This window comes from Podarcis gaigeae, assembly GCF_964106915.1.
Source record: "Podarcis gaigeae genome assembly, chromosome: 1".
NCBI classification, from domain to species: Eukaryota; Metazoa; Chordata; class Lepidosauria; order Squamata; family Lacertidae; genus Podarcis; species Podarcis gaigeae.
The window spans coordinates 68185396-68201062 of record NC_139678.1 but is presented as its reverse complement, the minus strand read 5'-3'; the positions used below and the strand labels follow the sequence as shown (position 1 = coordinate 68201062).

The window sequence follows — 15667 nt, the reverse complement described above, 5'->3', positions numbered from 1 at the left end:
TTTATTCAATGCATCCTCCCTGGGAATTTACCATATACTCTGCTCACTCTTTTCCATTCCCATCACCCATTCCCCCTGTTTTCCATTAGTAGAGAATGTTATCTCTGCTTCACAGGCAACTGTGGGGAATTGGACCAGGGGCGTTGGGGGGTCTGCATCTAGCTGGAGTGAAAGAATAATTGTGCATCCAGTCCAATGTAGATTCTGGGTCGTCCTTATTAAACTAACAGTTAGCCACATTTTCTTCAGGATGAAGACTAGATGATTTGCCATTTTTTACACAATGTGCTCCTTATATGGAGCTGCAATACTTGAAATAGTACACAGTCAAGCTGACATCCCATTTCATAAACAGAAATAGACTGGCATTTCTTCACGATATTGTCAAGTGTACTGCAGCTCAGGCGCTGTCAACAGTTTGCCTTACTCACTGAGTATAGCACAGTACTAGATAACAGATTGGAGTGACACAGGTCGGGCAGTAAACAGTTTGTCAAAGGCATCCTTGAACCATAAAAGTAGACTAAGAAACACAGGGGGAGAAAGAGCTGTGTCTATACAATGACTATCTCTCATTGTAGATCTGCATGAAATAAGAGAGATAGTTCATCTCAAGCAGCTCGCATAGGCCAGCAGAAGGGGGAACCTGTATAGAAGAAAATAAAAGCTTGTTTTGAAAAGAAACCTGCCAATGCATTTGTCAGGAAGAATAGTTTGGTTCCAGACTATTGATTCCAAAACTAACAATGGGTTTGATGAATCAGTTTGGAAGACGGGCAAAATGGAAATTGCTGTCTGCCATACCCCACCAACCACTTCTGCTGTCACTGCACTCCATACCCCGCCACTTCCATTGAGACTGTGCCCCAGCACTTGGGGTGAAGCAGGGCACCTCCTCAAAGTGTTGCTGCTTGGCTTCTCCCCTGGGGGGAGCTAATTGGCAATGTGGCACCCTGAAATGCCTAACACAGTGGGAGCCAGGGCACTCCTTAAAGCATTGCTTCTCAGCTTCTCTGCCTGGGAGCAGGGAAGATCTGTGTTGGGTGCTACACAAGTGATCACAATCCAGCTGTAAAATTGTATTCAGAGCATCTTTTGCAACCATGTTTTCAAACCACAAGAAGAAAACTATGGAAGGTTGTCCTTCCTGGATTGGGATATGCAGTGGTACCTCAGGTTACATACGCTTCAGGTTACATACTTTTCAGGTTACAGACTCCGCTAACCCAGAAATAGTGCTTCAGGTTAAGAACTTTGCTTCAGGATAAGAACAGAAATCGCGCTCTGGCGGTGCGGCGGCAGCAGGAGGCCCCATTAGCTAAAGTGGTGCTTCAGATTAAGAACAGTTTCAGGTTAAGAACGGACCTCCAGAACAAATTAAGTACTTAATCTGAGGTAGCACTGTACAGTAGTTCTACACTAGACAGCACATCCACTAAGTTAACTAAAGTTTATATGACTATGAAAACTGCAGCCAACTTTTTCTTTAAAATCCCAACTGTAATAATTTGTTCATAGCTGCAATAATGTTGAGTCTCTCTCACACACACTTTTAAAATTTTATACTTAAAGCTATAAAAAATTTAAATGGAATCCTTGGGGAGCATAATTTCATAAGGAAAATAGAAAGAGACAGCCTGATATTCTGGCAGAAATGTCTTGTTAACTCTAGAAACTTTCCCCTAAATTAATTTACAATTTAAACAAGGAGGCAGATTGTTTATAACTTTGCTGTTAAATAGATTGAAATGAGAAGATTGGTTCAGATATACTGACTTGTCTTTGCATCTAATCCAACACACACATAGAGAGGGTTCTTTATTGCTTTGAGGTCTGACACACCAACACCACTTGTCCAGCATGGCTGTTGAATAAAGCAATGTTCCTTTCTGTGAATAAGGTTCATGTTCATTCAACAGAAGTATTTGATATACTAGATCCTGAAGCTGCTATGATGAACAGGTTTTTACAATGTAGAGCAGTCACTTTTCTAGTTGTTATCCGTACAATAGTTTTAAACTTATACGTAGAGTGGATTTGAATAAGAAGGGTTCTAGCTTCTGGTCAAAAATAAAAGTGGCATTATTAACTTTAAAATCTCTGAATAGCTTCTTTTTTGAATATTTGAGATAAGTGCCCCCATTACTTCTTATAAACAGAGTTCAAGAGAAAATTGCTTTTCTGGGGCCAGGGGGACACTCCATATATATAATTTCCCTCACATGGAAGAAGATCTGCTACTCTGGCCCATAGCAGAAATGTGGAAAAGCACTCTACTTTGGTTTGCAAGTATGAGAGATACTGATGGTATCTTCAGAAGGAGTCATGAGAACTGCAAGGGCACATTGTCTGAATTCCACAGAATTCACTCAATATTGATACTGACTGTTCTACAGTCTTCTTACAAAACTAAACACAACATACTGTTGAAGGAAAGCAAAGACAGTGGGACCTCAGATTAAGAACTTAATTCATTCTGGAGGTCAGTTCTTAACCTGAAACTGTTCTTCACCTTAGCTTTAGCTAATAGGGGCCTCCTGCTGCCACCGTGCTGCCGCCGCACAATTTTTATTCTCATCCTGAAGCAGAGTTCTTAACCCCAAGGTACTATTTCTGGGTTAGCAGAGTCTGTAACCTGAAGCGTCTGTAACCTGAAGCATCTGTAACCTGAGGTACCACTGTATATTTCCTTCTCCTAAGTTTCTAGTTAATGTATGTGTTGCTTTAAACCACATAAGGGCACTGTTTATCTATTAACCTAACCAGCACTTGTTTGTAAACTTCTCTGTCTAAGTTAACTCCAACTTAAAAGCTGGGTCATTTTTTTTCTGTTGTTCTTTACAGACAAAATTTCTACTTTTTCTTTCCTATCTCTACTCATCCTATAAATAGTCCCTGCATGAATAAAGCCTCTGAACTCCAGAAACTGTGACTACCTCAATATAATTCATCTAAGCTGCAAAGTCTGCTAACACATACACATCCCAAAGTGCTTTTTCTAATCTTTAATGTTATTGCAACAAACCAAGTATCACTTGCTAAGTGTTTACTTCTTCATTTCTTTCCCAACTGGAGTGTTTTAAAAACGAAGTTGAACCTTGTGTTGATTTAATTATGTGAAATAGCCCTTACTTTATGCACAATTATCGGGATAAGAACTCTGAAGACCATGGGGATGACTTAGCCAACATTAAACCACTTGAATTTTTCTTGATGGAAGATATTTAAGTGCATTCTTAATTCATCTGTTAAAATCTATTGTTCGTGAAAGTGCTTGATCTGGGCCAGAGTCTATCTTTTTTATTTAATACATTTCAAGTTTTCAAAAATTGACTAATTTACAATTTAAAAAATATTCCAAAGACAACATGCATTATGCCCACCAGAAGGTTTTCCTTACCCATTGGGTCTAAAGTCAGGCAATGGTCTATCCAAGGGGAGACGATCACTCAGGTAAGCATTGTAGCCATAATACTGGAATTGTTTGAGGGCAATACGTCTGTTCTCGGGGCTCAGATCCTGACCCCAGTGAGCGAAGAGGGATGAATCAGTGAAAGCCTCTGCAGGATTTTCTTCTGGTTTCAGAGGTGCTTCTGTAAAACAATAATATATATGATTTTCTTTAACAACAACAACAATGCAATTTAGAACTTTTATTTATACAAGGTAATATTCAGGTTTGGTGCAAATTTGTAAGTTTTTACAATGCTACTGTAATATTTCACAAGATCAAGCCTGGTTGGCATCCGTCTGTCTCAGGAGACAATGGAGGAGTGCGCCTTTGGGACTGAAGTCAATCTGTTGGCAAGCCAGACTTGGCTAAACACCAGCCTGCCCTAGACTGGCTATACAAAAGCTTTCATAAACAGGTAGCAACCATTCAATGAGCCCAATATCTTTACTCCAGAAAGATATGTATCTAACTACACAAAGTCAGTCTGCTATCTGGTCAGTCTTTAACAATAGCCAAATTCTGGCACAGGTGGTCCAAAACACTGCCAGGTTTAGCATGTGGCCTGATTATTCAGTGTGCAAAGCATTGGAACTTCAATCCTAAAAAATTGAACAGCTGCAAATGCCTGCAAAGCTGGAAACCATGTTTTCACACTGCAGATCTATTGGAACTTGCAGGTTTTACTGATTCAGTGGGTTCTAAATGTTGTTGTGAAATATTGTTTATTTAAATTAATTTTCATGACTTTTAAAAAGGATGTTTGTAGCTCGCCTTGATGAGTCATTGGCCTGGTTTGTGCATCATACTAAAGACGTGGTTTATAACAAACCACGAGCTGTTCCACAGAAAATTAAACACAACATGACTCTCTCTTTTTCAAACGTTTATTTAGTTTTCCAGCTACTCTTGTCATGTGCCTTTGTAACTGGTTGAATGTTTGGGATGTGGTGGCCAAACTAACCATGATTAAGGAAAAGTGCTGGGTTCACATGCGACACCAAACCATAGTTAAAACAAAGCAAGCCATTAACAATACATGACTTCAGATTATAGTTTGTTGGCAATAAGCAAATGATAGTTAAGCCACTGAGCAGGATTTGGATATCATAGTGAGCCATGGTTTAATAAACCATAGTTTAATAAACATAGATTTAGCATTATCTTGTGTACTAAGCAGTTAATAAGATGCTTTACTTGTGCCTTTATTTTAATTTTATTTACTTTACACAGGGCCATAGCTAGGGGGTGCTGAGGTGGGACATAACCCTTAAATATAAACATTGATTATTGCCTCATGAGAAATGGTTTTAAATACAGTAGAGGGTGAATTGAATGGGGGGAAGAGTTGGAGGAGAGGCAGAAAGAAGAGCTAATTTGTCCATGGCTAGGGGACGCAATCGGGACAGTTCTGCCAGGGACACAAGATCACCTAGCTACGGCTCTGGTAGTACATATAGTAAGAGTAAACTCAATCCATGCTAAGACAGTGTTACTCGTACATCAGATTAAAGTGGGAGATGTTTACAAAAACATCTCATAAATCAGTAAAGGTAAAGGGACCCCTGACAATTAGGTTCAGTCGCGGATGACGCTGGGGTTGCAGTGCTCATCTCGCTTTACTGGCTGAGGAAGCCAGCAAACAGCTTCCGGGTCACGACTAAGCCGCTTCTGGCGAACGGAAACGCCGTTTAACTTCCCTCCGGAGTGGTACCTATTTCCCGCCGGAGGAAAATCTACTTGGATTTTGATGTGCTTTTGAACTGCTAGATTGGCAGGAGCAGGGACCAAGCAACTGGAGCTCACCCCGTCACAGGGATTCGAACTGCCGACCTTCTGATCGGTAAGCTCTAGGCTCTGTGGTTTAACCCACAGCGCCACCTGCAAAACACAGTAGCCATCCCCAAAACACCTAGAATCAATATCTGACAAACTGAGGATGAAAGCCCGCCTCACTTTATTCATTTCAAAGTGAATAAGTATGTTAGATATCAAAAGTGAATAGTTATCTTTCTTGAGCTAACAAGCAAGAAAACATAATAAAGTATTCAGACACATCTATCTCTGCTGAGGCCTTTGTATTTTAGGGATATCTATCAACTTGCAATAAATATTAGGCACTATAGTGCCTATCACTCTGATGAAACGAAAAAGGGAAGCCAAATGGATGATATTATTCGGCAAGTAATAACAGGTACAATGTCAGTTTCTCTCTGCGGCTTTCCCTGCTATGTAAATTCTGACCAAAGACCTATGACTGGGCAGAAGCCCATAAAATCTAATACATTAATATAGCATATTATGCCAAATATAGAACAATATATGGGATGGGTACAGGCTCTATGAATAGAAACCCAGCACGTGCTACAGTTCAAAGATCTGTGCTCCCCAAAATACATTACCTCCAATACGCACAATGACTTTCAGTCAGATTGGCTTGTATTCCTTTAAAAGAAAAAAGAAGAGGAAATGTGTTCCCCTGCCCTCTGTGTGTGAGTAACCAAAAATGGCTGGTATATTCAGAAAACAAAGAGGTTTTTGAAATGCAAAAGCTGCTAGACAGCGTGTCAGGTCATGGATAATCAATGAGACGTTATTCAGATGCAACACTTTACTGTGACTTGACATTTCACAAGTCGAGCCCTTCCTCATAATTTATTACAAGAACCTCCAAGACCTTGAATGGTATTTGACATAATATAATATAGTTTAGCATCCTGCAAGCAGCTTCTCTGGATGTAAAATACAAAAATGTGGAGAAATATTTCCATAAAATAAATGCATCTCCCCAGCTGTAGAGATTCAGAACAGTACACAGGATGAAGCTTAACGTCTGTAAACTGAAGCTCACACACAGTGATCTTCCCCCACATACACAGGCACTTGGCATGTTTTTAATCTGGACCATTTAAATTCTTTATAATCCACAACTTTGTTGTACTGGAGGAAGGGAAACAGTGTTAATTCTTGGCTAGGAGTGAGTTCCTTGTGCCAATGCAAGAAAACAGCCTGGTTCACACATAATGCTAAGTTTATGTTTATTAAACTATGGTTTATTAAACCATGGCTCACTATGATATCCAAATCCTGCTCAGTGGCTTAACTATCATTTGCTTATTGCCAACAAACTATAATCTGAAGTCATGTATTATTAATGGCTTGCTTTGTTTTAACTATGGTTTGGTGTCGCATGTGAACACAGCACTTTTCCTTAATCATGGTTAGTTTGGACACCACATCCCAAACATTCAACCAGTTACAAAGGCACATGACAAGAGTAGCTGGAAAACTAAATAAACGTTTGAAAAAGAGAGAGTCATGTTGTGTTTAATTTTCTGTGGAACAGCTTGTGGTTTGTTATAAACCACGTCTTTAGTATGATGCACAAACCAGGCCAATGACTCATCTCACACTGACACAGGGACTTAAATGCCCAGTCATATAAGCCACAGTTTGTGGCCTTGCTCAATTACTTGCCAATGCAAAAAAGTAATTATAATTAAGTACCAACATTCCTATGTTCATCAAAGCTACAAAATATAATGTGGTTGGGATATAATGCTTACTGACCAGTTCTGTAGCATGTCATAGGTGTACAGGACACACACACATACAAACATACACATTAATTTCTGGAGTTCCTAGAAAATACAAAACTAGCAGCTAGTTAAGTCACAGCCATACATTCTTCAATTCAGATACATTTGCCAACAACAGCTCTTTATTAATGCAGTTCCACACAATGTACTCTAGAAAAAAATGTGTAGACTCTTTTGATTGCTGTCTCTGGAGACTGACTGAGCCACACAACAACTCCTACACTATCACCCATAGGCCCAAAAGGCAGCTTCAGCAGGCAAGATAAAAATATATATGAGGAAAACAGCTTATGTAATGACACTCTCTACCATCCGGGATCATAACTCCTGACTTATGTCAAGAAGCTTGTCCTTTTATCTTTATTTTTAACATAAATTGAGAAGATTAAGCTCTTGGCTTCTTCTGCAGTGCCCTTCTTCCTCCATCCCCCACCATGACTCTGACAAGAGACTAATGAAAGACTGGTAGCTTGCACTGGCTTTCAGTCACCTAAATATGTAGCACTTCTTAATCTGTCAAGGCACTTTGCTTCTGCTAAATCCTGGGATCAGCTCCATTTCACTTCGGGGACGAAAATCATGCCAAACCCTCATTTCAGATGAGAAACATGACCTTGACAAGCCTATTAAAAACAGCTGAATATAACAATGTGGAGCACGCATTACTTAAGGTAGTGCCTGGCTAATTTGAAGAGGGCATATATCTCATTTTCTCCCATCATGTGTTACAAGGCAGAATAGCAGCCTTCCCCAGCCTGGCACCCTCCAGATGTTTCAAAATACAACTCCCATTATGCCTGACTATTGGCCATGTTTGTTGGGGCTGATGGGAGTTGTAGTCCCAAAAAATCTGAAGGGCATCAGGCTGGGAAATTCTGAAATATAGATGTAAGATACATGTATTAATATACAAGAGCAGAGATTCCATGTTCACAGTTTTCTGGGTTTATTCTTTCAGAGCCTTGCCAGGTTAAAAAAAAACCTATTGATTAACTTGATTGAGTTTAATGTAGTCTGGGTTCGTATTTTATATTCCATCTATATTCAAGTGCCTCTTCCTTCCGGTTATTCCTGCACTAAGCTGCATCTTTTGTACTGCACATGTGAGGTGTGTGCTTCTTAAGAAAATCTAAAGATATATGGCTTGGTTTCCCCCAAGCCCTCCTCCCCTTTCATCTTCGTTGAGAATTGCACATTCGTAAGTGTCAATCTCACCTATGGTTTTCTATGCATTAGAATTTCATGTGTTATTTTTTTCATCACAGGGAATGCTTGGACTCTGAATCTGTGAATATGATATACAGAGTATATAGAGTATAATAATCAACAGTCTTTAACTTCAACCCTTGACCCTGGGAGATATCACATAAACATGACAGTCACAAGATCCAATTTGCTAACATTTCTGAAGCATATTTTGTTGAAGGGGAAGCCTGATTTTTGTTTTTGGCTTAACACCATACTGCCCTGAATGTGTACCAAACATCCACATAGATAATTCAGGTCAGATCTTCTTTCTGATGTCCTGAATTCTAGGTGAAATTGTGTCAGTAAGACGAGGTTACTGTGTTCAGTCTGAACTTACCAGTACAACAGTACTACAGGAATTACTGGACTCAGTCCTTAGCTCACAGTGTAGTTTAGTGTTTGGTGGAGACTGTGCCCCCATAGAATTTCCACTCCTCTCCACAGCACCACTTGCCAAAAAGACCACTGCATAAGGTCAGCAAACAGAAAGGATATTGAAATGTTGGATTCTTCTTAAGTTTAAGACTCAGAGCCATTTGTTCCTACTTTGCTTGTTGCTTTCTGTTCCACAACTGCCTCTTAGAAGTAATAAGCTGGGGGAGGTGGTCAAGACAGCTAACAAAATATGCAAGAAGGAAAATAGCAGCAGCAGCAGCAACAGCAGCTGTGCACTAAAAGACAAGCTCATTTGCTTCTGATCCTTTAGAAGGGGAACTCTTAGAAGAGGTTATGAGCAGGTCTAATCAGGAAGGAGGGCTTGTCTTTTTGTTTTGTTTATGGATGTAGTGGATTTATTTTTCCTTGAAAAAGGGTTTGGGAAACAATATATAATGTCATATTTTACACAGCTGCCATTCTTCTCCTGTTCTTCCCTAGTTCTAGCCTTGGGAGGGAATTCCCCTGTTCTTGTTGTCCCTTGGATTCAGCTAGTTTTCCCTAATTGATCTCAGAAACACATCAAGTAAGTACCGGTAATTCAACTGCTGGTTCTATGTGACTGACATTGCAGAATGCAGAAAACTGCCTTATATTGAATCAGGCCTTTGGTTCATCAATGTATACAGTGACTTGCAGCACAGATTTCAGATAGCAGTCCCTCCTAGCTCTACCTAGAAATGATAGGAATTGAACCAGGAACTTTTTGCAGATAAGGCAGATGCTCTAGCACTAAGCCATGGCCCTTCCCTATACATGACTCAATACACTTCAGAGCTCCTTTCTTGCCTTGTCAAAACAGAGGTTCACAAAGACCAAGAATAACTGCCACATACACAAATACTGTATGCATGATGCCCTGATGATTTTATTTCCTCCTCCTTCCTCTCATTCCACCGGAACAACTCCTTAACAAAGTATTTAACCATATGCATAAAGTTTAAAGGCATGATTAGTCAACAGAATTAACCTCCCGAAGACTTCAAATTAGGCATGTGCTTAAACATCCTGCTGAATAACGAACTCCAGGAAAAAAACAAACCAAGGTATTCATGCATATCGATTGCTGCTGTTTCTGTGAGGGAAGAGAAAAGCAGCTTATGCTGACAGGCGGATGTGGACTGCCAACCACAACACAGGCAAGGTACGTAGCTCTTTGAGAGCTGTGCTTGCTTTATTCAGCACTCCATTTAGCATCAATGAGCACATTTACTTGGAGAAAAGCTCCTCTCCAGTTAACACTACAAGGGTCAAACAAACTGATCTACAAGAATGTGTGTGTAACATAAGCTTGTCCTCTGTCATCAGTCCTTGATCTCAGGGAACTTGCATTTGACATCCAAAAGAAGGTGCTGTTCTGAATATAAGGTTAGTATAGCATTTAAAACTGAGGGGAGAACACAGGGAAGTACCTGCATGAGCGGAAGAATTTCCACTTGCACAATGGGACTTTACTTTCTTCTCCTCTCCCCACCCCCTTGACCCTCCCCATGAGCCCTTTAAATCTTCTCCAAAGAGTAAGAGGACCCTACATAATAGATTTTGTGGGGTGTGCAGGGGACTAGTGGAAGCTGAAGATCCACTACATGAACAGAAGTCCAGCTCACAGAGTGTTGGATTCCAGTCATATGCCTCAGTTGGCATAAATACGAGAGAGTACAGGATAGGCTCCATACAAACCTGCCCTTACCCATCCCAGTTTCTTTTTCTTCTTCTTTGTTTATTTTAATTTTGACAAAGTAATAATCATAAACAGGAATCTCTACAGAATGGAAGTGCATTTTTGCACTTCTGCATATGTCACAGTCAGAGACCTCTATTAAATTAACCCCATATGTTGAAATACATATGTTGGTCATACGCCACATTTTTCTTTTTAAGGTCAATTTTCTCTTTTCTTTTCTTTGAGAAGCTAGTAACATTTACTAGTGGTTTCTCCTTGTCTTTCTGCAGATTCCCTTTTCAACAAATTCCAAGCAGCGACATTCCACTGAATGAGCACCAGAGGAATAGCCTTTAAAGTCTACAAGTAAGTGTGAGCCAATTGTAAATTTAGAAAATGACATTTCAAATGTTGCCCAGCTAGACTGATTCCTTCTATCCCACTGCTGACATTTATAAAAAGGAACTGTGTTAATTTGAAGCTCTACAACACAGTCTCTGAAGATTCATATATCTTTCTTGTTATTGTTTTCAAAATGGAAGGTGGTTAACTAATGTAAGCACTGCTGTGAACATTTTGTACAAGTGGCACAGCAATTCCCATTACAGCTGCTTGCCCAGGGTGTGTTTCTTACTTCCCCCAAAAAACCTCACAGGATGAGGATGATGACAAGGATAAAGAAGCATAACAGATTGATGGTATTTGTGCACAGCAGTTGTGAACAGCACTGCCAGACCTATGGTATTAAAATAGTGCAGGGAAGGCTAATATATCCAGTCCAAAATGTACTAATTTAAAAAGTATTTTATACTTGCAGTTTTCATAGCTTCACTGTGACTGCTTTTGGATGGTGTGTTACTTTAAGAATATTGCTGGAAGCACCTCAAATGTGCACTTGACTTCACAGTGGGAATTATCACATATACCAAAAGCCACAGCCCTTTGGCATAGAAATTGCTTGTGCAAAGCCAGTCTTACACACTCACATCTCTTTGAAACAGACATCTTGTCTCATGCAGTCTTCAACGAGTGACAAAAATCATGCAGCAAATTGATCTGGCTGTCATTAATTCCCCCACTTTCTAAGAACAGACTGCAATGTACAACTATGATATAAGGGTGACTCATTGCTTATAGACAATAAAGTCCTCCAAGACTAGAAGCCAATCAGACTGCAAATTCCCATCTACTGGTAACTATTCCAGGGACAATGAGGCCTGATGGACAACCAGGAGGATAGCAACACAAACACATGGCTATAGCTGATGCTTCAGCCATTTTATTCATGCAAATCTATGCAAATCTTATCTTTTTTTCCTTGTTAACAAAGTACACAAAAGCAAAGCAAGGTGCTAAATAATGTCCTGACAAAATGTATGAAACACCTCTCCATTATGGCCACTGTACAACTCAGCATACAATACCCTTTGCAAAGCATCTGTTATATTTCTAATTTGTTTTAGTTTGAACCCAACTGGACATTGGGCCCTTACGTTCCCCTAACATCACACTAGCTAATCAGAAATACATGTTTATGGCTATGTGCCTGCCATTACTGCCCACATAGTTCCCAAATGAGATATCTGGTCAAAAGCTTCAGGGAGAATCAACAGTTTCATTCTCTTTTATGAGCCAAAATTTCCTCCCAATTAGCTCTGTTTTAAAAGAAGATCAAATTGTATCAGATGTTAGATGTGCCAGTGAAACCTGCATTAAAGGGGTTGATTTGCATTTACCTAGCACTGTAGAACTAATTCTCTTTTGGTAGCTCCAATTTTCCATGACTAATTTGTAGTTTCTTAGTAAACTAGACCCAAGGTTGTTATTTCGGAATGTGAGCCGGAATCTTCAAATCAGCAGATGGGCTGGGATTCTACTCTCAATTTTCTGCACAGTGCCCAGGTAATACGCTTCAGGTGATGAGAGGATTTCTGTCTGCTGTAGCCGGTATAGCGCTGATGGGTCCAGAATTTGTATTCATTGCAACAGTTTTCTCTAAAAGAACAAATCCTAAATGCTGATTCCTAAAATGAAGTCAATGGATTTTATATGAAGGTAACCCTTTCATTAACCTTGAGGAAAGAGTCCACGTTATTTACTGCATATTTGAGGAAGCTTCTGGTTTTTGTTTTTGTTTTTTGAAGTTAGAAACAGTTACCACAGAAGTAAAACACCACACTGAGGTACAGAGACAATTAATTTTCTGTGATCTTCTCTCCAAACATCTTGACTGTAAGCTGATGTGGCATTCTTCTCCCACAAAACATAGCAGAGAAGAGCATAACTATTTTCTCTAGGAAATATTCAAGAATGAAGTGTGTACGTGTGCATGGATGGAGGTATTTTCTGGTAAACCTCCCATGAAAAACAGCATGCAAACAAGTCCTCAGTTTCGTAAAGGAGCTGTAGATATAATTTCAAAAAAACAACAGTGAAAAAGCAAGCTCATAACCTCACAAAGCTATTGGTTGTGTGCTTTAACACATAAAATTAACAGTGCCTCTGTTAGTAATTTTTCTCTGCAATTTTTCTTATTTATTTGCTTAAACTGCACAGGGTATCACTTTACTCTGTGTCTATTACATTGAGTAGATTGGTTCATCATGTTGATGTGTTCTTCATTACTTCTCCATAATAAGAACCAGTATTTCACTTTGAATATTCATCATATGGAAACAATCTCCTTAAATATTATAAATGCTCTTGCTAAAATAATTGACTGCAATGAGGCCTTGAAATAAAGCTGTAAGAGAGGAAGTGTGTGTGTGTGTGTGTGTGTGTGTGTGTGTGATGCACAGCAGAAAGACCAGTAATGAGAGCTAGGAATTATGGGCAATGTTGATAAGCGAGAGTAACTGGATAAAATCATAGGGTAAAATTACTTTCTGATGGGCTCCTAGGCCCATAAATACCAGTCATAGTTGCATTGCCACCTTCCGATTTCTATCTCCCTTCCGCTTCTTGCCTCATAGAACAATGGCAATGGCATGAATACAAAGTTTTCCACATTAAGAGGGAGGGAAGAAGAAAATTTACTCGTTTGGTTTCCTTCAAAAATGGCTCCTCTAGTTTTGTAATAGAGTATCAGGACACCTCTTCTGTCATCCAGAAAACTCACTTTTATTTCATCAGAGGAAGTGTCACAATTAAAATTTTAATAATAAAAGGATGGAGCCAAATGTGTTCTTGTTTAATTCCTTTGGATCAAAAGTAGTAATTTTGGGAAGCACTCATTATTGCCTTATGAAATCTTTGACAGTAAGAAAACAAAAATGCCATCTCTGCGTACAAAAAAGGAGCGAAAACAATGCAACTTTCCCCCCCCAATATTTACCTAGATTATGAGCTACCTACTTTATAATTCTGTACTTATCTCTTCCTGGGCTCTTGAAAAGTTACAGCAAGAACAAAAGCCAGCACTGCATGTGTCACAGTCAAGAAAGAAAAAAGGGTTTCATTGAAACTCGTGCCAAATGCACTGATCTACCAAGTGCTATAGCTTCTTATGTTTTTTACCAACCTTACAAATATATTAAAATTCATTATTGAAAATGAAAAAGACAGACTATATGTGTACAGTTACTTACAGCACAATGTGGATTTGGAAGTAAGCCCCACTGTGTTCAGGAGGGTTTGCTAACAGCTACGTGGATACAAAGTTGTAGCCCTACTGTTTCAGAATAATGCTAATACCAAAAATCCTGTCTGTTGTTGGAATATACAGTCTATAGTTGAGTGATGAAATACATGTTTTGCATGCATGCAAAATAACCTAGGTTCAACCCCCAGCACCTCCAGGTAGAGCTAAGAAATAATCCTGCCTGAACTCTGGAAAGCTGTGTACATTAGGAGTAGCCAAAATGGTGGCTTCCAGTGGCTATTGGACTCCCAGCTTCTAGCAGTCCCAGCTAGTAGGACCAAAAGTCAGGGGTGGTGGGATAAGCTGTCAAACAGCATCAGGATGGAACCATGTTGGCAACCCTGGTTGAAGACAATACTAAGCTAGATGGACCAATGGTTTGACTTGGGATGGATAACCTTCTTCTGTATCATTGCCACAGACAGTTCAGCCCATACTGGGAAGCAGTTATTTTATCAGTACAATGTAGCAGTGCATAATGAAAACTGAATTGTACCAATTGTACCCATGGTGGCCAGTTCACACCATTAGAAGCAATGTCACAAAGCACCTGCTCATTGTGTTAGCAGATCCTCACCACATGCTTTACGCTAGCAGACCATTTCAGTATGTGGCTTTCCTGGTGTGTAGCAGTGATTCTCCACAAGATGTTTTTTTTTTTTTAATTCAGCATTGTGGTTATCTTTAAACAAAAGATGTTCCAATCTCAAGCATGGTTAGGCATTTTAATGGCCCTTATTTCCTTGCTGATTGGGGAAAAAACTGGTCTGGCCTGCTCTTGTGCCTTTAACAGCAGTTTGATCTGCAGAAATGGGCAACTGAAACTTTTTACAGCACAGTTGGCAGGATTGTTTGTAGATGAATGAGGTAATGTGAGGCAAAGGTTGAAAGTAGGAGGGTGTTGCCTCTGTTCTGTTGTAGTACTTTAAGCTAATTTCGAAATTATGAAGAGGTGGCATAGAAATATTAGATATACTTAGTTTGGTTAACTATCTTTTCTAAGGATTCACCCAATAATCTCCCCCCCCCCAAAAAAAGGAGTAAGTGACACATCATGAAGTTATATGAAAAGGGTATTATTTATTACTTCCATGCATTTATATATTTTCATTTTAGTATGTAAACTACCAGCAGAGAAACAATGAGCCACTGAAATACTGTAGGGCGGGATGCTGCTAGGAATGTATAAATGTGTCTCAGTCCTTTCTGGGATTCATTAACACTTTCTGTTCCAAAGCAATTCGTTAATTTTGCACAAGCCTTTCTTCTGTTTTTTTATCCACTGATGTGGAAACACATGTAATATTTTTATATATGTTATAGTGCACAATTAACACTCCTACCTTAGCCATCAACAGTTATTTACAAATCAGTTATATTCCATATGTGTTCCCTTTCAAAGTTAATGAACTTCTAGAGGGATAGTCCTGTTAAGCCTTCTGCAGGAAAAGCAAGAGAGTCACCCTGTTGATACTTTGCTCTTTGTGCCCAATCTAACAACATGAATTTAAATAGGGACAAATGTCTGGTTCTTCACTTAGGCAGGATTAACCAGCTATACCAATATAAGATGGAGGAGACCTGGTTTGCCTGTAGGGGTTTTAGTATACCAGAAGCTTCACATGAGTCAA

General features: G+C 39.4%; 1 protein-coding gene and 1 long non-coding RNA gene across 2 annotated transcripts in view; one reads left to right on the top strand and one right to left on the bottom strand.

Moving 5' to 3' along the window:
• The window catches only part of GALNT18 (polypeptide N-acetylgalactosaminyltransferase 18), a 258857-nt gene that overhangs the window by 118628 nt on the left and 124562 nt on the right, over window positions 1-15667 (bottom strand). Inside the window, exon 2 of the mRNA XM_083725220.1 lies at window positions 3401-3593. Coding sequence (XP_083581346.1) covers window positions 3401-3593 — 193 coding nt within the window. The remainder of the gene's footprint in view (window positions 1-3400; window positions 3594-15667) is intronic.
• The window catches only part of LOC310838715, a 69886-nt gene that overhangs the window by 16599 nt on the left and 37620 nt on the right, over window positions 1-15667 (top strand). The gene's annotated exons all lie outside the window — the stretch shown is intronic.